General features: G+C 38.1%; 1 protein-coding gene and 1 long non-coding RNA gene across 2 annotated transcripts in view; one reads left to right on the plus strand and one right to left on the minus strand.

The window, feature by feature from the left end:
- LOC131511006 (uncharacterized) overlaps positions 1–3,124 on the plus strand; it is a 31,624-nt gene extending 28,500 nt beyond the window's left edge. The window contains exon 5 of the long non-coding RNA XR_009261297.1: positions 2,506–3,124. This is a non-coding gene — a long non-coding RNA (uncharacterized LOC131511006). The remainder of the gene's footprint in view (positions 1–2,505) is intronic.
- JMY (junction mediating and regulatory protein, p53 cofactor) overlaps positions 1–24,105 on the minus strand; it is a 100,758-nt gene that overhangs the window by 13,347 nt on the left and 63,306 nt on the right. Inside the window, 4 exon segments of the mRNA XM_058728779.1 lie at positions 781–876; positions 6,563–6,649; positions 9,627–9,814; positions 10,527–10,692. Of these exon segments, the coding sequence (XP_058584762.1) occupies positions 781–876; positions 6,563–6,649; positions 9,627–9,814; positions 10,527–10,692 (537 nt within the window).

Here is a 24,105-nt window from a genome sequence, read left to right on the forward strand (position 1 = left end):
ATACTAAGCTATGGAACTATTAGTTTCTTACATGTATCTTCAAATGCTTACAGATTAAAACATTAATCTTTTTAAAAAGTTTCTTGGCATTTAAAAAAAAAACTCAAAACAGTATGTACATTTTATGATGGAAGGAGAGGGAATAAAATTTTTCAAGTACTGATATACATAACTCTCATTCTTTTATTATAATAAAACCTAGCATTAATGGATTTGGTGAACAACATTTACTCAACACAGGGTGGTCCACAACCACCATATACTCTCTTCACTATAATACTACAAGGATTTCATCAAGAGCTTCCTGCACCTATAAGGTGATCCCTCAGCACAGACAATGGAAGTAGATTCCTGAGCACTTATGACAACTGCCAAACCATTTCTGACGTAAGCTGATCCATTCTCTAATTCTGCCACTGGTCCCTCCCACAGATTACCACCGTAAGGTTACTGAATGTGTTCTGGTGACAAGTTCATGCCTAAAATGGACAGTCACTTGTGAGCCTATTAATTTTATAAAACTCAAGAAGAATTCAGGTTTGCCAGAGGCCCTGACCACTCCTCTTACACTACTAAAGTGGAAGGCCAACAGCACAAGAATATTAATTCCAGATACAACTGGAAGAAGGGTAGCCCTGTAATCAAACATTAATTTAAAATTTTATTTTCTAAATAATAAAAGGGAAAACCAAGTTTTTATCATAATCTTATAACAGGAGTGTGTATGCAGCTCTGCTTAAAAAGCAATGAAAAACAACAGATGGGCCATACTTTTATTACCTGTTTAAAAGTTCGAAGTCTGTCCAAAGTTCTTTGTCTCTCTTGGCTAACCCAGGCACTTTTTCTTTCTTCTTCATCATGTAATTTTTCTCTCTTCTGATAAAAAATTAACAGTAATTCCATTATGATGTGTCCCATTCATTTTTATTATTAATAGGGAAAAAAGAGAGCTCTCCCAGTTAAGTAAAATGGATAACTCCAATGAATGATTCATTAAACAGTGTTTATGGCATGAAACTACCAGTTTTAAATAGAAATCATGATTTTAAAATCCAGAATGATACGCTGACAAAAACAATACTATTTCATTTTTGCATTTACCCACAATTAAAGATGTTTGCGCTGAAATAAAGTCAAATTTTCTCTGAACTAAAATTGTTCCTGTGGGGTTGTGGCTTAAACAGCTTAAATGTAAAATACCTGTAGCTGCTATATTCTGCTAAATTAAATAGTTGACCTTAAAAACAAAATCAGCAACCACCTGGCCAGTAATGTAGACACTGCACATTAGTTCAACCAACATAACCAGCAGCTAGAAAAAGTATCTTGCATTTTACATGAATCACTTGGCTCAATATCACCCCTTAAAGTTGGGAGTTATCAGCACAGAAATTTAAAATGTTTTCCCATGTTAATGCTAACTAGTGCAGCAACTGTGGAAAACAGTATGGAGGCACCTCAAAAAATTAAAAGCAGAGACTCCTGAGTGGCTCAGTCCAGGGAGCCACCCGACTCAGTTTCAGTTCAGATCATGATCCCAGAGTCATGGGATCAAACCCTGCATTGAGTTCCACACTGAGAGGGGAGCCTGCTTAAGAGTCTGTGTCCCTCCCTCTGCTCCTCTACACCACTTGTGCATTTTCTCTTTCTAAAAAAAAAAAAAAAAAAAAAATTAATAAAAATAGAACTACTGTATTGTCTAGTAAGTAATTCCACTGCTGGGTATTTAACCAAAGAATACAAAAACACTAACTCAAAAAGAGATACACACCCCTATATTTATTGCACCATTATTTACAATGGCCACATTATGGAAGCAGCCCAAGTGTCCATTAATGGATAAAGAAGGTGTGGTATATATACATGGAATGGAATGTTACTCAGCCACAAACATAATGAAAATTTGCCATCTGCAGCAACATGGATGAAACTACGGAGTATAATACAAAGTGAAAAAAAATCAGAAAAAGACAAGTATATGATTTCACTCATCTGTGGAGTTGAAGAAATTTAAAAAATGAGCAAAGGAAAAAACACAAATCAAGAAACAGACTCTTAACTACAGATAACAAACAGATGGTTATCAGAGCAGGTGGGGGGGGGCGGATGAAATAGGTGAAGGGGATTAAGAGTACATTTCATTTATCACGACGAGCAGTGAGTAACTTGAATTGGTGAATCACTATACTGTACACCGGAAACAAATAGAACAGTGTATATTAACTATACTGGAATAAAAAATATACTGTTCAAACAATGAAAAGATATCTAATTACATCTCATTTTGCAGAATATTAAAAGGCTATCAAGCTATGCAGATAGGTTTGGCTTTTATTCCTACTTTGTTTTAAAAACTTGGAGATACCTCCTACAAGACCAGTTAATGTTGTGTGCACAGGACAGTGGTCTCCAGTGTGTCATTAACTTGTCTCTCTTCCATTCATCCTGTTCAAATTCAATCTTCCATTATTCCCTTACATTACTACCTCTCTTCTTCCCCACCAGCTCCTCTAGTCAGAGTTACTGCTTCATTTGTCGTGGATGACCACATCGGAATCTACAGGGTGACTTGAATCTTCAGGCACAAAGTGAACATCCTGTTTCAGAAAACTCTGTTGCACACTCATCACCTGGTAAAGTCACTAGACTTCCACAATAAACAAAGACTGAATATTCAGGCAGAAGATGGGTTGAGGGAAGGGAGACCTCACGCCTCTCGACAGCAACAACATTCAATGTTTCCAGAAGTTTGACAGAGAGAAAATATGGCACTGTGACCTAGACAAACTGTTTCTGACTTAGAAAGGAAATGGACAAGAATTCCCAAAATATGCCAGAACACAGTATGATGACCATGAAACGTTCCGGAAGTAGTACCTGCATGAACGTTAACTAACTCCAAGAAAAATCAAAATAAAGTCAGGAATAGAAAAGTTGTGATAATCTATTTTGGTATTGATTTTTTTTTTCACGTTTTCCTGTATTGCTTTAATCTTTTATAATGATGATGCATTATCTCTTTATAAACACAATGAGGTTTCTTTTTAAAAACGTATAGGAATGGTAGAGAAGCACTTTTGCAAGCCAGTAATTAAAACTGCTCATAATCGAAGGATTTTTAAAGTAAGACTCAAGAAATTTAGAATGTTTATATATATATATATATATATATATATATATATATATATATGTATATATGTATGTATATATATATATATGTATATACACATACACACACACATACAGATATACACATACACACAGCAAGATAATTACTCAGAAAAAAATTCACCTGGCTTAGATAATAGGACAGTATTACAAAATATTAACTAAAAAGCAAGAAAACTTCATCAATTCACAGAGTAAAAAAGATAGCATGTAAAATACCATCTAAGAGAGGGGCACCTGGGTCCCTCCGTCAGTTAACTGTACAACTCTTGATTTTGGCTCAGGCCATGAACTCATGGTTCGTGGGATCAATCCCTGTACCCGGGCTCTGTGTTGACAGTGCAAACCTCCTTGGGATTCTCTCTCCCTCTCTCTGCCCCCACCCCCCCTACTTCCACTCTCTCTCTCAAAATAAATATTTAAAAATATACCACCCAAGAGAGTAAAATGGTAGGGGAAAAGCTGCTTAAGATAAGGAAATACCATTCTTCCATGAAATGCTTACCAATTATGTGTCAGCCAGGCCCTATATTAAGCCCTAGGAGAGAAGCAGGAATGAGTAAGTGGTGGTGAGGTAAGTGGCAGGCATGTTAAGCAGAGAGGGTTAGCTGTCAAGCACCAAGGAAGAAACTGACCCTACTGGAGGAGGAGGTGGTGAAAAGGAGGATAGTTCCTAGAAGAAAGCACAAGCAGTAATCTCTTAAACATTGGTCTTAGCAACATTTTCTAGATAGGTCTCCTAAGGCAAAGGAAACAAAAGCAAAAATCAGCTATTGGGGCTACACCAATATAAAAAGTTCTGGCAAAACCATCAACAGAACAAAGAGGCATCCTATTGAATCGAAGAATATATTTGCAAATGATATGTCCAATAAGGAGTTAATGTCCAAACTACATAAAGAATAGCAAGGAAAATAATAATCTGCTTTAAAAATGGGCAGAGGACATGCAAACAGCCAACAGACACATGAAAACATGCTCAATGTCAGTAATTATCACTAATCATCAAGGAAATACAAATGAGTACCAAAATCACATATCACCTCACACCTGTCAGAATGGCTAGAATCAAAAAGAAGTAACAAGTGGTGGCAAGGATGTGGATAAAAGGAACCCTCATACACTGTTAGTGGGAATGTAAAATGGTACAACCACTATGGAAAATAATATGGAGATTCCTCAAAAAACTAAAAATAGAAATATCCTGGGGCGCCTTGGTGGCTCAGTCAGTTGAGCATCCAACTTTGGTTCAGGTCATGATCTGATGGTTCGTGAGTTCAAGACCCACATCGGGCTCTACGCTGTCGTTCAGAGCCTGCTTGGGATTCCTACCCCCACCCTGCCCCCCACCATATAAAAGTCAGCTGCTTTCTAATATACTAGCAAGGAACATCTACTAGAGTTTGATATTAAAAACTATTTATATTACCATAAAAAAAAGATTTAGGCATAAATCTAATAGTTTAGGTATAAATCTAGTAAAATATAATAAATGGGGAGCTATTCCTTGTTTACACATAGGAAGACTCAATATTGTTAAGGTGTCAATTATTCCCAAACTTGACCTACAGATCTGACATAATCCTAATCAAAATCTCAGTCGCTTATTTTGTGGAGACTGACAAGCTGATTGTAAGGTTTCTTTGGAGAGGCAAAAGACTTAGATGCGAGAACACAGAGCACAAGAGATCCAAACACAGCCAATCAACTGATCTTTAACAAAGGAGCAAAGGCAATCCAATGAAGAGAAGTTAACAGCTTTTTCAACAAATGGTGTTGGAACTACTAGACATCCACAAAAAAAAAAAAAAAAAAAAAAAAAAATTAGCCACAGACCTTACACTCTTCATGTACATTAACTCAAAACAGATCACAGACCTGAATGTAACATGCAGAACTATAAAGCTCCAGCAACATAACCCAGGAGAAAATATAGATGACCTTGGTTTTGGTGAGGAGTTTTTAGATACAGCACCAAAAGTACAACTCATGAAAGAAATAATTGACAAGTTGGACTTCATTAACATTAAAATTAAAAAGTTCTATTCTGCAAGATATGTTTTCAAGAGAATGAAAACACAAGCCAGAAATAGGGGAAAAAATACTTGCAAAGTCCAGAATACACAAAGAATTCTTAAAACTCAGGAATAAGAAAACAACCTAATTAAAAATTGAGCAAAAGATCTGGACATAACCTCAGCAAAGCAGATGGATGACAAAAAAAGCATTATGAAAAGATACTCATTATCACGTGCCACTAGGAAATTGCAAATTAAAATAACCATCACGTACCACATGCCTATTAAGGGCTAAAATACAAAACACTGACAACACCAAATGCTGGTAGGGATGTGGAGCAACAGGGACCCTCTCGTCCACTGCTGGTGGCAATGCAAAACAGTACAGCCACTCTGCAAGACAGTTCGGCAGTTTCCCACAAAATTAAATAAACTCTTACATTATGATCCAGCAAATATTGCTCCTCAGGATTTACCCAAGAGATGAAAACTTATGTGCACACAAAAACCTGTATCAATGTTTACAGCAACTTTATTCATTACTGCCAACCCTTGGGAACAACCAACATGTCTCAGTAGGTCAATCGATAAACTATGGTATCGGGGCACCTGGTTGGTTCAGTCAATACAGCCTGCGCCTCTTCATCTCGAGGTTTTGAGTTCAAGCTCCACACTGAGTGTGGAGCCTACATAAGACAAATTTTAAAAATAAATAAAGTGTGGTTATCCAGACAATGGATTACTATTCGGTGCTAAGAAGAAATGAGCTATCAAGCTATGAAAATGCATGGAGGAATCTTAAAAGCACAGTACTAAGGTAAACAAATCTAAAAAGGCTACATATTGTAGGATTCCAATTAAACATTCTGGAGAAGGCAAAACTGTGGAAACAGTAAAAAAGATCGGCGGTTGCCAGGGGTTTGAAGAGAAAGGGAGATGAATAGATGGAACACGACATTTTGAGGGCATTAAAAAACATTTTATATGATATTATGATGGTGGATTCATATCGTTATACGTTCGTCAAAAACAACAATAGCACCAAGAGTGAACTCTAATGTAAACTATGGACGTTAGGTGGTAATGATGTATCAGTGTTGGTCCACTGACTGTAACAAATGTACTACTCTTTGCTTGGTAGGGGAAGCTGTGAGTGTGTGGAGGTATATGGGAACTGTCTATTATCTTCTGCTCAGTAGGTCTCAAACTGCTCTTAATGTGTGTGTATATGCATACGTATTGAACTGCAATTATACATATATATGGAATTAATGCTAATATCTAGTTGTTTACATTTTCTTATTCTCTATAAATTTTATCCACTTTGAGACAGGTAAAAAACCAGTTTTGTTCTAATTCTCCGAGTCCAAACTTACTAGTTGTACTGTGTGATGGGCTCTGTATTCATCTTCACTCCGAAGGCGTTGTTGGAACTTTTCATTGTGTTTTGCAATACAAATTTCCTATAAATACATAAAATGTATTTTAATATAACTGAAACCTGAAAGACTCAAAACACCACACCAGGGCTTATTTTATTGGGTTTAATTTTAATCTTAACATGGTTTTCTACAGGAAAACACCAAACAATAAGCCACCTCTGATTGCTCAACTGGAGTACTGAAGCAGCATGAGCCAAATCATCAAGATCTTAAAAAAATATATATATATATCAACTTCTCTAGAACTCATTTCTCTCCCTCTCTCTCTCTGTCTTTGATCGGGAGGGATGGGACAAGACAGAGTTGAAGAGGGTGTCCTTAGGTAATCTCACAGGTCTCTTTTAGTTCTGAAGTCTGTGGCCAAAAGATTCTAAGTCTTATTGTAGTCTTTATCTTTTTTAGGGAAACTCTACACCCAATGTGGGGCTCAAACTCACAACCCCAATATCAAGAGTCACACGCTCTACCCACCGAGCCAGCAAGGCCCCTTATTGTAGTCTTTAAACTATGCTGGGCAAGAAAAAAGGATTTACAACTTTTGGCTTAAAGTCTGTGTTCTTAAACTTTGATGGGTTAAAAAACATGAAGTTGCCTGGAGGGCTTTAAATAATAACATGAAATCTGTATCTTATGGTTAGAGAATTCAGAAGGAAAAGAGACTGTCCAGAGGCACCTGGGCGGCTCAGTCAGTTAAGCATCTGAATCATCATTTTGGCTTAGGTCATGATCTCATGGTAGGTGGGATCAAGCCATGCATCAGGCTCTGTGCTGACGGAATAGAGCCTGCTTAGGATTCTCTCTCCCTCTCAACGCCTCCCCTGCACATGCTCTCTCTCAAAGTAAATAAAGATTTAAAAAAAAGAAAGAGGGGAGCCTGGTGGTTCAGTCAGTTAAGCGTCCGACTCCTGATTTCAGCTCAGGACATGATCTCTCACGGTTCTTGAGATTGAGCCTCACATATTTGGATTCTCTCTCCTTCTCTCTCCATTCCTCCCTGCTAGCGCGCGCGCTCTCTCTCTCTCTCTCTCTCTCTCAAAATAAATAAAAACATGATAATAAACTAGGAACTATGTGCCTCTTTACAAAATAATGCACTATTATCTGGAAACTTTATAGTAGCATCATGCTAAGTCTTCATTTTCCCTGGGTCTTCCTGGAGAAGTATTCCAGGTAAAAAGGTGGCCATTAGTTTCCAACACTCTCAAAACTATACAAACTTTTAACCAGAGAAAGTGATATGATAAATGATCTTTTAAGCTGGTGAACCAGAGTTTAAAGCATTTGTATCATATTTTTCACCCACATTGGGTTGACTCTAAGGCCTAACCAGTATGAATGAAGAAATTAACCTGTTTGGGGCAGTCTCCAGGGGATAACAAAGGTAGGATTGTATATAAGTAACAGGATATAGTGATACAATGACTCAGACTTCTATGTCACTCAGACCTAAGACAGAATTCTACCTTTGCCCCATATTAGCTGTTTTTCCTTGGGTGATCTGTTTAACTACCAGTAGCCTTGATTCCCTTGATTATAAAATGAGGATATAGGTCCATAATCCCTTATTTTCAGACTTTAGAAAGACGGTATGTTACATATACAGTATCCAGTAACTCCAGCAAGATCTGAAGTAGCACCCTATAAGACTAAAACTAACATTGTTGCAGTGAAACATATGAATAGTCAAAGTAAGAGAGACTCTCAGATGGACAGCTTCCTCTCAGCTCTGGGTTTGTCACCACATCAAGTATGAGAATGTTTTTGATCTGTGGAGCTTTCTCAACTTTAGGCAAAAGAATATTATCTCATTTGACTATTGATAGCATTAAAGAAAATAAAAATGCATAAAGAATATTCATCTTTACAAGTGTATTCACAGTGGCACCTGGGTGGCTCAGTCAAACATCCAACTCTTGATTTGGCTCAGGTCATGATCTCACAGTTTTGAGACTGAGCCCCGAGTCTGGCTCTGCACTGGGCATGGAGCCTTCTTAAGATTCTCTCTCCCTCTCCAACTCCCCTGCTCACTCTCTCTGTCTTTTAAAAAAAAAAAAAAAAGAAAGAAAGAAAAATCTAATCACAAAGTATAGACTTCAAGTCGTCATGGCATAGCCAGAGACCATCATTTTTTCAAGAGGAAAGGCAGGGCATGACTTAAAGTCACAAGTACTCCCCTGGGTATGAAATCCTACCGAGGATGCTGGATAGACCAAACACCCTGTGACAGTGAACATGTTGACATGTAGACAAGGAATATAGGACGTTGTTACACAGAAAGGCCTACTTTCATGTTTTGTATCATAGAGGTTATCTTCTCATTATCTTTCTTTTTAGGACTTAGTGTTTCTAGTTTCCTCTCTTCTCAGCCATCTTTTATCACTCCTTTTACCCCCTGTAGTTCTCCCACCTCAGGTGGTGAGTGAGGGCTGGGGGTAGGTATGGCAGAAGGCAAGACCATTTAGAGCCCCTGACTCTGTGTGATGTGATGGGTTGCAGGAGGTCTGAGGCTGCTGGTCTAAATGGGCATATTCTCCAGGAGTCAACTTCCCTACCTCAGATTTAGATTAATAAGAGTGAAGAGTAAAGAATATGGATTAATTTCTTTATATATAGAATTCCTTAAAGACTGAGATCAGAATCAAGACATAATTATACAACAGGACTGGCCTCCTTAAATAATCAGGAGCAGAGAACTGCATTACATGACATCCTGCAACCCTGTCCTTTACCAGAGTCACTTATGGGGTGTCAGAGGTAAATAGCACATCATCACTGGCTGTTCTAATGTGTTTAACAAGGCGGTTCTCAGAAAACTCTATAATGTTAACATAATGGCTTGAATATTGACAAGAAGTAACTCTCACTTAGTTTTAAAACATGTAAGTGCTAGTGACAAATCATGTTACAATTATTAGATATGGGACAAGGATTAAGTATGACTAACAAAAAGTCTTAAAACTAAGGCTATATATTTGATAAATAACCTAAGCTATTATACCTTTTTATTTCTGAGGTAGGCTTTCTTGGCTGAAACTCGTCCACGCCTTGCTTCCAGCTGGCGTGCTTTCTGCTGAAGTTTCTGTAGCTCTTCTCTCTGTAAGTGCACAGACACTGCCATCTCTTCCTTCTCCAGCATGGCCTCCATGCTTTCGTAAGTGTCGTAATATACCACCTCATCTCTCTTTTCTGTAACAAAACAGCAACAAGGGGTAGTGGTTAAGAGTAGGAGCTCATGGAGCCAGAAAGAACAGAGTTCTAAGCTACTTATTAACTCTGTAACCTCAGGCAAAGCCGTTACCTCTTGAGCTTCTTTGTAAAATAGCAACTGTTAGGAAATATACCTTCTAGGGTGAGTGTGTGTACAAAGTGCTCAGCAGTGTGTGGCACAGTTAAATGCTCGATAAATGTTAAGTATCATCATCCCTCAAATTCAAAATTTTTCTGGCTGAAACAACCTTACAAAGTGAGCATTTTACAAAGGTAATAGCACAGTTGCATTGCTGAGTCTACTAAATAACTTGAGTTTCAGAGCTCCTTTAAAAGGTTTTACGTTGGGGTGCCTGGATGGCTCTGTCGGTTCACTGTCTGATTTCAGCTCAGGTCATGATCGCACAGCTCTTGAGTTTGAGCCCTGCATCAGGCTCTGTGCAGACAGCTCACAGCCTGGAGCCTGATTTGGATTCTGTGTCTCCAGCTCTCTCTGCGCCCCACCCCCCGGCCCCTCCCTCTTCTCCCTCTCAAAAATAAACATTAAAAAAATTAAAAAATAAATTAAAAAATAAAAGGCTTTACACTAAGACATTCTTAGTCTCAACAGAAGAAGCAGCTGATGACTATGTGCATTTCCCCTATGTATTAATTTTTTTCCTGGATTTATGTGGTTGAATGCACACCATACCCGATATAAGTCTTTTGATGCTTTCCAGTTGTGCGGTCAATAGTAACTCTTCACACTTCAGGATTTCAAACTGTACTTCATACAACTGAAGTTGCAGGTCATAATAATCAGCTTCTAACTGATCCAGCCGGGCTATGGCCTCTGTACCACCCTGCAAACTCTGCATCTGCATTGAAAATAAAAATAAGAACATTTCTAATTGGTTGGGACAAGGAAAACAAATCAGGTTAGGATTAGAAATGAAAACTAATCATACAGCATAAATCCACGAAGCAACTGTTCCAAGAAAGAACCTTATAAACAAGAAGTAAAGATTTTTTTTAAAAGACAGAAAAACAGCAATAATCGAAACATATAGTTTTGGAAATAACTAGGCAAACATGGTAAAAATAACGTTTTTAAGTTTACTCATATCACAGGTCATATTTAGGATACTATATTATTCTAATTATTCTGACATAAATATTAATAGTGTTCTTTCCTCTCAAAAGTGGATGTACTAACCTATGCAGTTATTCCTTCCATATATGAATGAGATTATGTATGAATGAGTAAGAGATGTAAATAAGATTCATCCATACTCAGATAGTTATAACCAGGGGGTAGAAGTCTGGTCACCCTACACATCCAGAGCTGTGAGCTGTGTTTTGCTCCATGGTCACAGCCTCATTAGCTTCTAGGAGCTGGTCACTGGGGGAGCAAGGTGAACAGCAGGACAGAAATGACTGTAGGAAAACCCCTGCAATCTACTAACAATGATAACTATTAGTATCTTTACATAAATGCAGTTAGGATCCTACATCCAACCTAAGGTGAGACTGAATGGTTACCACACAGGTCTCATGAAGTGGTGGGTGTTCTCGTATGAAGTTTGCTTGGTTGGTCGGTTGATTAGTTTTTGGTCCAGAAAGGAGAGGGAGAAGAGATTTTGCCAAGCAACCGAAGGAAATTACTATGAACAAAGTATGCTTCAGATACTAGTCCCCAACCCCACTATTTCCATGGATTCCTACTTGGATCTGTGAAGAAAGATGGCTCTAAGGAGGAGCTGACAGAATGTCTTTTCAGGAGTCATTGAAGGACAGACATGTGACAGAGTAAAGCATTCCTCTCAAAACATCTAAGAATATAGTACTACCACTTTAGCATATTAAATGTTCATGCTTAGAAACTGCAGGACATGGTCACAGGTATCAGTGTGCCCTGGAAGAACAAGCAACACTAGTGAGGAGGCCCTGGCCTCAAGTGGCATCCCAGGGGATGACTGCCAAAGGGGGTGGAGGAGAAACAAGAGGAAAAGGAGGGAAAAGTTTGTGAGCTCCTCTGAGGGGTCACCTGGGGCTCCCAGAATACCAAGGAGATACTTGGCTGGTACCCTCGGGACAGGCTTGGTAGCAAAGACAGTGAATTCTTATGGCTGCAAAATGATCCCTTCTGTCTGATGAGGTTGGTGAATCGTGTTAGCACATAAAGACAGTATGTTTAAACAAGAGTCCAGCCTGGGGCACCTGGGTGGCTCAGTCAAGTGTCTGCCTTTGGCTCAAGTCATGATCTCATGGTTCATGAGTTCAAGCCCTGTGTCGGGCTCTCTGCTGTCAGTGTGGAGCCCCTGTTCCCTCTCTCCCTGACCTTCCCCCGCTCTCTCTCTCTCTCAAAATAATAAACTTAAAAAAAAAAAAAAAAAAAAAAAAAAAAGACTAAACAAGAGTCCAGCCTTTCCTTTAAATTCTAGATATCCAACACAGTCTTACCTGAAGACTAGAATATTTTTTAGCATATAATTTCAAGGTCCTTTATTTTTTTTAAGGTTCATTTATTTTGAGAGAGAGAGAGAGAGAGAGAGAGAGAGAGAGAGAGAGAGAGAGAGAGAGAGAGAGAGAGAGAAGGAGGGAGGGAGGGAGGGAATCCCAAGCAGGCTCCATGCTGTCAGTGCACAGCCTGGCACAGGGCTCAATCCCACAAACCGATCCTACGAACCGTGAGATCATGACCAGAGTTGAAATCAAGAGTTGGATGCTTAACCAACTAAGCTACCCAGGTGCCCCTCAAGTTCCTTGTAAACTGCAAAGCAACACTTAGCCTGTAATCTAAATGTGCAATGGTATACACTTAACGGTATACATTTAATAATAATCAGGTTAAGTACCGTGCTCTTTCATAAATGTTATAAAATTCTTACATTGAATATTTAATGAATTGTAGGCCAATGATCCTGCTGCATTAGGAAATATTTTATGAGTGACAAACAGTAAATGTGGAACAAACCACAAGATTCCATTACAGTGTCTCATGGAGGAGAATACTGACAAAATGAAATCCTGGTGTTTTGGTCCTAAGTCATAAAATATGAACGTGTCATTTCTTGTCTGAGACTTTCAGTCTCACTATAAATTACAAACATCCCTTTGCATACAACCTTGGGCTTCTTATCTAGCTCTGGAGACCAAAGCTCCAGAATGTGTATTCCTCTGTTATTAGCACCCATACTTTCTGTGAGCACAGCATACAAACATGCGAAATACATAATGTTGGGGTGCCTGGGTGGCTCAGTTGGTTAAGCATCCAACTCTTGGGTTTTGACTCAGCTCATGATCTCACGGTTTGTGAGATCAAGTCCCACATCAGGCTATGCACTGACAGCGCGGAGCCTGCTTGGGATTCTCTCTCTTCTCTCTCTGTCCTTCCTCTGCTCACACACGCAGTCTGAAAAATAAATAAATTAAAAAAAAAAAAAAACTAGTGAGAAGATTAAGCTTTAAAAAATAAATAAAATACATAATGTTAAAGGCTTTATTCTCTGGAAAATTATAATCAGTTAAGATAAAACCTTAGTGTGTATCAGTCTAAAACCTTCATGAACAGTGACACTGTTCAGATCAAGTCTGGAACTATTAGTTCCACCTTCACTATCTCTAGTTCTCTCCAGCTGAAAGCAACCATTTGTCTGCCGTGTTCATATCACTGTGCTAGGGCTTGCCCTATACTCTACAAGTTTGACTCTTGTCCAATACTTTGCTTAAGGAAAAGAAAGCTGAAAGCCCCTTGTTGACATACTTTTACACTATCAGCCAGTATCAAATATCAAACTGAGAAAGGAAGGGGTGTATTCTTACAAGAAGTGACCTCATCGCCAACTTTCTGGTTTACTGAATTCCATTCAAAGCAAGGAAGTCAAGAGGTAGATCTGCTATCGCAAGGTACAAAAATGAAAAAACCTCAGACGCAGAAGTGCAGGCAGAGGATCTATTGAATCCCAACCTCTGAAAGAACAAACAATAAAGCATTGGTGGGCATCATGACAAGTAAAAGGGTTGTAGGGACTGCAGTAGAGAGGATTTTTTATGGGATAAACTAAGGAGAGAGAGATAAGAGACAAGGGAAATTTGGGAGGGTAAAATTGTGCTCTAAGGTTTATTTAAACTTTGACATGGAGGCAGTGAAAGACATGCAGAGTTATACGAAGTGTATGCTGCTCCAAATCCCTTCCCTAAAATATCTTAATTTCCAAACTGATTTTTCTCCTGGTATCTAATTCAGGGAACAGGCACAGAACTAAGGGAATGGGAATCAAGAGTACAAGCAACACTAATTCTGGACAATGGAACAATGCAGAGAAGGTAGGTGCCATAGTTGGGGAACCTTTGTTATGCCTGGGGTCACTGCTTCCCTGGGCAATAAAGAAGCCTAGAAAGTAAGGTAAGTGCTCAAAGGAGACAATCAAATGCCAAGTTTTCACACTTTGCTATCTTGGAATTTTATTCAGTTCAACTTTTACCTTCTGAACAAACTTCTGGTATCAGGATATCAAGACCCTCAAAACAAACTGCCTTCCCAGTGTAATGCAGGTAATACCAGCAACATTGTGCCTGACCCAATCCTCCCAATTCCTAGAAGAATGGCCTTTCCACTAGACATAAGTAGGGAGCACCACTCTAATAAATATGGAAAAGAAAAAAAAAAAGTTTTTACAGTAAATCTAGCAAGGAAATGAAGTACCAATCAACATCCAACATCCAACATCCACATAAGGACATTGTACATTACTAACCCCACTGATAATCATTCCCACTATGTACAATAACAGTGGTGTTCTTGTTTCCTATTTTGACTATACTATACCATGAAACAAGACATGAAGCAATTTATACAAACTAATGATGCCCCTATCTTGCCTTTCACTCTACTATGCTCGAAAAACTCCATGACATGTGAGGAGCTACAAAAATTAGAACTTTCAGAGTTATCTGTGGGTGGAGTCACGCATTCAATAAATTCTCACTGGGCACCTGCTGGCTTGTCTGAGTTATGGAAAGTATAGCAGTTAGCAATAAATGAAATGAGGGTTCAGTCATCATCAAAACCACGTACCGCACAAGAGACATAACATTAAAGGCAAGCTCAGCAAGCTGTCAGTCAAGACTAGCCCTTTTACTATGTGGCAAGGATGGAAAGTACATGAGGATTGGTACAAACAAACCTGAGTATATGAGGTTCTACCAATAACAGCTTCACAAATATGGAGAATACATATAAACACAAGGAATTATCTAGAATTCCACATTTCAGAACTCTTTGAAAACTAAAAACAGCCATAATTTCTTTGATGTCAAAACCTAATCTCGTAATCCATTTGTAGGAAGCTATCCAGAAATGATGTGAATCCCTACTTATTCCATTTGATGAAAGTATGTTTCATTAATGGAATAACAACACTTGTCTGAGTTATATGTCCTAATCTGTCTAAAATTTGGAAAACTTAGAACTCTAATAAAACATGTCTGGCCTCAGAGATTTGAGACAATGGCTTATAGGCTTGTAGTATAAAGGGTTATGCTTTAGATTTAAGAGATAATATACATAAAACACTAAAGATAGGGCCAGAAACATTTTTAAACTTTTCTATTTATTTTTTGTAATCAATATCAAAATATATTAAGATGACTAAAAGAGAATTTCATAAGTAATATAAAACTTTTACAGTATTACCTAGCTTTTTCTACTTAAAGATTTTGAAATTTCTAATGTACAGATACAGAACAGACTATCTACATGTTTGTTAATAAATTAAAAACAAAAAAAGAGAGTCACTGCCTGGACTAGCACCCTAGCTGCCCTACCTCTGTTCAGACTGTGTCCATCACACCAAAGCTCCTTGCTGTTGAAACTTCTTGGCAAGGTCCATTTGAAATACAACTGTCTGAAGCATGGGAATTGTATTTTTCCCATCTTTCTATTCCCTTCCTTGATACTTGCATAATATGTAACACAGATTAGAGTAATCGTGCCTAAGATTTATGGAGTTCTTACTCTATGTGCCAGGCATTATGCTAAATACTTTATATACATTAACCAATGAAATCATCACTTTCCTAAAAGGTATCTATTGATCTTATTTTATAGAGAGGTTAAGTAATTTACCCAAGGTTATGTAAGTAATAAGTTTGCAGAATCAGGATCTACATTATTCTGTCTAAATATGGTAGCCTAAAGTTACATGTGGCTATTTAAATATAAATTAAATTGGGGCGCCTGGGTGGCTCAGTCGGTTAAGCATCCGACTTCGGCTCAGGTCACGATCTCATGGTCCGTGAGTTCGAGCCCCGCGTCAGGCTCTGGGCTGATGGCTCAGAGCCTGGAGCCTGCTTCCAAATCTGTGTCTCCCTCTCTCTCTGCCCCTTCCCCGTTCATGCTCTGTCTCTCTCTGTCTCAAAAATAAAAAAATAAACGTTAAAAAAAAATTAAAAAAAAAATATATAAATTAAATTAAAATTCTGTTCCTCTGTCACATAAATCACTTTTCAAGAGCTCAATAGATATCTGAGTAGTAGGTACTCAGTAGATATATGTTCATAGAGAGGAACTCAAGGAATCAAAGTTTCTAAAAAATGTATGGCAAATGGTTGGCATTCTCTGCCAAGAAAAGAAAGCACATTGATACCTTTCTTAGAACGTTCAACAAGGAAGGACTGTCATCCAAAAAGTTTTCTGGTTAATTCTCTGTTAAGCAGAGAATATGCTAAACGAGATGTGATTGTATTTTCTGATGTTTCATCCTAGCATCTCAATCTTGGCATCTCCTATTTCAATTAATAACTACAAACAGAATCCCCTTATTTCATTAATAATCCTTATTTTAATAATACTTTTTACACATATACTATTCCTAACCCTGTGTCATTTTATGTATTTTCGTTTTGTTCTGTGGCTGTGACTAATTAAACTCACCCTGGGTTCTTTCAAAGGTATTGAGCCAAAGAGACATCAATGTTTTCAGGAGTTTTTGATGGGAAAATTTGAACACCAGTGGCAATCTGGGATCAAAGGTTCAAGTACAGATGATCTGCAAACCTGTTAAATTTGTCTGCAGAACTGTCAGTATATGCATATTTCTCTCAGTAGAGAGTTCCTAGGTTTCAAATTCTTTTTTATAGAGAGCGAGTGAGCAAGAGAGCACAGACATATGCAAGTGGGAGGGTGGGGAAAAGGGACACAGAGAATTGCAAGCTGGCTCCATGCTCAGAGCAGAGCCCAACAAGGGGCTTGATCCCATTACCCTGTGATCATGACCCGAGCCGAGGTCAACAGTGAGATGCTCAACCAACTGAGCCACCCAGGCATGCTCGCCCCACCCCCGCCACACACACACACACACACACACACACACACACACACACACACACACGGTGCCAGCTTTCAAATTCCTAATATTGCAGGAGTCTGGGACCTCAAAAGGGTAAGAATGACTACAATCAAGATCCAGAAACATTTATAAAGGAGACAGATTAAAAGAAATGGTATGTACTCCTAAAGCATATTTAAAGGAGTTAAAGAATTTAAATGTCAAATATAGTTCTGCTTATGTAGGTATAATTTAGTACTTAAGAATTTACAAGTTTAGCACTACACATATCAATTATTACTAAATATTTTTTAATATCTGATTTTTTTTTTAATTTCTGATTTTAACTAAAAAAAAATTTAATCTTTGTTTATTTTTGAGACAGAGGGAGACAGAGCGTGAGTGGGGGAGGGGCAGAGAGAGAGGGAGACACAGAATCTGAAACAGGCTCCAGGCTCTGAGCTATCAGCACAGAGCCCGATGCGGGGCTCGAACCGATGCAGGGCTCGAACTCATGAACCGTGAGATCATGACCTGAGCCAAAGTCGGACACTTAACCTAATGAGCCACCCAGGCACTCCTCTGATTTTAATTTTTAAAGTATTTTATATTGTCACATCAGGAAGAAGTTTTCTCTTTAAAAACAAAAACAAAAAAAACAAGACACAATATAATGTATTTTTTTTTAAAGAACAAAAGTCTCCCCATAATTTAAATAACAGAGCAGTACTGTATTATCAAGTGTTCAATGGAAAAATCACCTGTTTGGGATGGACTTAATTCATATTTGCTCTGTTTCTCATGAGTAATGTGGTCACCTTAAATTAATGCTAATAAAACTGGTGTAGTACATCATAGATATACATAAAAAACACAATATGTACATTATATACACTCAAGCATAAACCTGGCAAGAATGACTGGTATGTTTACCAAACCCTTTGAAGAATTTAAACACAATCCAGAACATTAAGAAGGAGACCATTAAGGTAATGGGGTGGCCCCAGGGAAAATGACCCCACAGGTAATCATCCTAGACTCCTGGGGCCCATTTTAGCCCAGCCCTTCCTCTACAATCCTAGACCAACTCCAGTAAGAACAATGTTCTTACAATAGCAAACAGTCAGAAATCTTACCCTAAGCAGTTCTTTTAGGCACTCTATAATTCACTGTCAGCCTGGTTAGAACAACAAAGCTAGCACACGTGATAAAGACAAAGAATGGTACTCAACTTCCCAGGCAATAAAATGCTAGGATTAAAACACACACACAAACCAAGAACCAAAAACCAAAAACCAAAACCTAGGATTTTACGTTTTAAAAGTTCTGGAACTTAGTATTTCAGACAGCTTGTGACATAAATGAGAAAGCTTACTAGGAAAAGGAGATTGCAATAGAAATGCTTCAGGGGAACATGAGTAGGACTGAAATCCTTGCAAAGAGATTCTGAATACAGGGTGAAAAAGTTCCAAGACAAGACAAGTTACAATTTTGCCTTTAACACTAGTAGCAAATAAAATATAAGGGGAAAAAAATCACAATTTAAAGTCATTAACAAAAAGATTTCTTTCTAGATCATACTCATTATACATTATAAGCTATCTCACTACTTTTTAACAAGAGTAGATAAGCATATGCACTTTTAAAATGTCAATAGGGACCAACTTAGCCAAAAAAATTTCATACAGCTGTACTAATAAAAGCAGAGACATTTTGTTTTTCCTTAGAGACTAAAATATACTACTGCCACATATAGCCAGTGTTCTAACAACCAATACAGTCAATCCATAGAATGGGAGCAAATATTTTCAAATTATGTATCTTATAAAAAACTTGTATATAGAATATATAAAGAAGTCTTTCAACTTAGTAATAAAGAAAACCACAATTTTAAAATGTAAAAGGTATGAACAGCTGTTTCTCCAAAGAAGATAAATAAGTAGGGAATAAGCAAATGAAGAGACACTCAATATAAATACCATGAGGGAAATGCATCTAAAAACACAATGAGATACCACTTCACACTCAACCAAGATGCCATAATAAAAAAGACACATTTTAAGTGTTAATGATTGTGTAGAACAAGATGTGTAGAAATTCTAACTGTTGTACACTGCTGTTGGGAACAGCTGCTTAGGTAAACAGTCTGACAGTTCCTCAAAAAGTTAAACAGCAGTTTTCTCCTAGGGACATACCAAGATAAATGAAAACCCTATACTTGACAGGGTTCACAGCAGCATGGTTCATAATAGCTCCAAAAGCAGAAAGAGTCCAAATGTTTATCAACTGATGAATGCACAAAATGGGGTATTAACCATATAAAGATCATTCTATCAAAAAACTAAATTAAGCATGCATGGTTTCCCAAACAAAAACTAAAGCAGTTGTTGACCACACTAAGCCAACCCTGAAAGAAATATTAAAAGGGGACTGTGGGTGTGTTGGGGGAGAGGGGCAACAAAGACTAGAAAGGAACAGAGACACCAACTTTACACATAACACAAAGACTCTGAATTTGTATCTATCAATAGTCACTCCAAATATAAATGGACTACATGCTTCAATCAAAAGACACAGGGTATCAGAATGGATAAATAAAAACAAGACCCATCTATATATGCCTGTAAGAGACTCATTTTAGACCTAAAGACACCAGAAGATTGAAAGTGAAGGGACAGAGAACTATCTAGCATGCTAATGCACATAAAAAGCCAGAGTAGCCATACTTATTATCAGACAAACTAGATTTTAAACCAAACACTGTTAAAAGAGATGAAAAAGAGGCATTACATCCTAATTAAGGGGTCTATCCAAGAAGATCTAACGATTGTAACTATTTATGCCCCCAATGTGAAAGCACCCAAATACATAAATAAATTAATAATAAACAAAGAAATTCATTGATAAAAATACAAAAGCAGTAGGGGACTTTAACACACCATGTACAACAATGGATAGTTCACCTAAGCAGAAAATCAACATGAAAGTAATTGCCTTTTTTTTTTTTTAGTTGATTGATTTATTTATTTATTGGGGGGGGGGCGGGGGGAGAGGGAGAGGGAGGGAGGGAGAGAGGGGGAAGAATGAATGAATATGAATGAGTGGGGGAGGGACAGAGAAACAGGAAAGAGGATCTAAAATGGGCTCAGGGCTGACAGCAGACAGACCGATGGGGGGCTCAAACTCACAAACCAAGAGATCATGACATGAGCCAAAGTTGGATGCTTAACTGAGCGAGCCACCCAGGGGCCCTGAAACCATGGCTTTGAGTAACACATTGGACCAGATGGAGTTAACATATATTCAGAACATTTCATTCTAAAGCAGCAGAATACATGTTCTTTTTGAGGGCACAAAGAACATCCTTTAAGATCTCCTACTGGGTAACAAGCCCTCAACAAGTACAAAAAGAATGAGACAATACCACACATATTTTCAGACCACAATGATATGAACTTGAAGTCAACCAGAAGAAAAAATTTGGAAAGACCACAAATAACATGGAGGTTAAAGAACATACTACTAAAGAATTACTCAAGAATGAATGCAGTGGCTCAATCAGTTGAGTGTCGGACTTCGATTCAGGTCACAATCTCATAGTTCTTAAGTTTGAGCCCTGCATGGGGGCTCTCTGCTGTCAATGCAGAGCCTGCCTGGGATCCTCTGTTCCCTCCCACCCCTCTCTCTCTGCTGCTCACCCACTCACGTACTCTCTCTCTCAAAAGTAAATTAAAAAATTAAAAAATATATATATACATACATTTATTTATTTTACATATGGCCTACTGGTGAAAAGAAAGTGACTTCATGTTTTTCCAAAAATGACTTAATGACATAATGTATGATACAATACATTGCTGACAGTGCAGAGCCTACATGGGATTCTCTCTCTCCTTCTCTCTCTGCCCCTCCCCTGCTTGAGCTCTCTCTCAAAATAAACATTAAGAAAAAGAGCACCAACTGAACAGTTGTGCCTAAACCATGAAATGTCATTATATACCATATAGGACACCATCTTAGGTTCATCCCTAACACGAGCTTTAATCTTCATTCATTTTTAAAACTACAGGTGACCCATGAACAACAAGGAGATTTGCTTCTTCTAATAGTTAGGAAAACTATCAGCAAATGACCATGTTGAATCCCTTTCATAAGAAGCCATCTGCCCCTGATGAACACAGATGCAAAAATCCTCAACAAGATATTAGCCAACCAGATCCAACAATATATTAAAAAAATATATTAACCGCAACCAAGTGGGATTTATACCTGGGCAGCAGGGCTGGTTTAGTATCAGCAAAACAATCAATGTGATTAATTCACATCAATAAAATAAAGAACAAGAACCACATGATCCTATCAATAGATGCAGAGAAACCATTTAACAAAATACAGTATCCTTTCTTCATAAAAACCCTCAAGAAAGAAGGGATAGAAGGAGCATACCTTGAGACCATAAAAACCATATATGAATAATAAGACCCACTGCTAATATCGTCTATAATGGGGAAAAACTGAGTTTTCCCCCAAGACCAGGAATAAGACAGGGATCTTCACTCTCACCACTGTTATTCAACATAGTATTGAGTGTATTAGCCTCAGCAATCAGACAACACAAAGAAATAAAAGGCATCCAAATCCGCCAGGAGGAGGTCACACTTCACTCTTCGCAGATGATCTAATACTCTATTATGGAAAACCCAAAATATTCCACCAAAAAACTGCTAGAACTGATTCATGAATTTAGCAAAGTGACAGGACATAAAATCAATGCACAGAAATTGGCTGCATTCCTATACACCAACAATGAAGCAACAGAAAGAGAAATCAAGGCATTGATCCCATTTAAAATTATACCAAAACCCATAAAATACCTAGGAATAAATCTAAGCAAAGAGGTAAAAAATCTTTACACTGAAAACTTATGAAAGAAAGCTTATGAAAGAAATTGAAGAAGACACACACACAAAAATGCAAAAATATTCCATGCTCCTATCCAGAACAAACACTCTTAAAATGTCAATACTACCCAAAGCAATCTACATATTCAATGCCAATACCTATCAAAATAACACCAGCATTCTTCAGAGAGCTAGAACAAATAATCCTAAAATTTGTAAGGAACCAGAAAAGACCCCGAATAGCCAAAGCAATCTTGAAAAAGAAAACCAAACCAGGAGGCATCACAATCTCTGACTTCAAGCTATACTACAAAGCTGTAATCATCAAGACAGTATGGTACTGGCAAAGAACAAACGCTCAGATCAGTGGAACAGAATAGAGAACCCAGAAATGGACCCACAAACATATGGCCAACTAATCTTTGACCAAGCAGGAAAGAACATCCAATGGAATAAAGACAGTCTCTTCAGCAAGTGGTCCTGGGAAAACTGGACAGCGACATTCAGGAGAATGAACCTGGAGTTTCTTACACTGTACACAAAAATAAACTCAACATGGATGAAAAACCTAAATGTAAGACAGGAAGCCATCAAAATCCTTGAGGAGAGAGCAGGTAAAAACCTCTGACCTTGGCTGCAGCAACTTCTTACTCAACATGTCTCCAGAGGCAAGGGAAGTGAAAGCAAAAATGAACTACTGGGACCTCATCAAAATAAAAAAGATTCTTGGGGCGCCTGGGTGGCGCAGTCGGTTAAGCGTCCGACTTCAGCCAGGTCACGATCTCGCGGTCCGTGAGTTCGAGCCCCGCGTCGGGCTCTGGGCTGATGGCTCGGAGCCTGGAGCCTGTTTCCGATTCTGTGTCTCCCTCTCTCTCTGCCCCTCCCCCATTCATGCTCTGTCTCTCTCTGTCCCAAAAAAAAAAATGAATAAAAAACGTTGAAAAAAAAAAATTTAAAAAAAAAAAATAAAAAAAATAAAAAAGATTCTCAACAGCAAAGGAAACGAACAGCAAAACTAAAAGGCAACCGACAGAATGGGAGAAGATATTTGCAAATGACATATCACATAAAGGGTTAGTATCCAAAACCTATAAAGAACTTATCAAACAACACCCAAAAAACAAATAATCCATGAGGAAATGAGCAAGACATGAATAGACACTTCTCCAAAGAAGACATCCAGATGGCCAACCAACACATGAAAAAACGCTCAACATCACTCATCATCAGGGAAATACAAATCAAAACCACAATGAGATACCTCCTCACACCTGTCAGAATGGCTAACATTAACAACTCAAGCAACAACAGATGTTGGTGAGGATGCAGACTAAGAGGATCTCTTTTTGCACTGCTGGTGGGAATGCAAGCTGGTGCAGCCACTCTGGAAAACAGTATGCAGGTTCCCCCAAAAAACTAAAAATAGAACTACCCTACAACCCAGCAATTGCACTAAGTATTTATCCAAGGGACACAGGTATGCTGTTTCGAAGGGACACATGCACCCAAATGTTTTATAGCAGCACTATCGACAAGAGCTGAAGTATGGAAAGAGCCCAAATGTCCATCGATGGATGAATGGATAAAGAAGATGTGGTATACATATACAGTGGAGTATTACTCGGTGATCATAAAGAATGAAATCTTGCCATTTGCAACTACGTGGATGGAACTGGAGGGTGTTATGCTAAGTGAAATTAGTCACAGAAAGACAAATATCATATGACTACACTCATATGAGGACTTTAAGAGACAAAACAGATGAACATAAGGGAAGGGAAACAAAAATAATATAACAACAGGGAGGGGGACAAAACATAAGAGACTCTTAAATATGGAGAACAGAAGGTTGTTGGGGGGATTGTGGGAGGGGGTATGGGCTAAATGGGTAAGGGGCATTAAGGAATCTGTTCTGGAAATCATTGCACTATATGCTAACTAACTTGGATGTAAATTAAAAAATTTTTAAAAAGGCCATCTGTTCTGGTCAAATTTATTAATAAAGTGTTTAACAGTGTTTAAAGATAATGGCCTCAGAGGTAATAAAAATATTGTAATT

This window comes from Neofelis nebulosa, chromosome 1 (assembly GCF_028018385.1).
Source record: "Neofelis nebulosa isolate mNeoNeb1 chromosome 1, mNeoNeb1.pri, whole genome shotgun sequence".
Taxonomy (NCBI): Eukaryota; Metazoa; Chordata; class Mammalia; order Carnivora; family Felidae; genus Neofelis; species Neofelis nebulosa.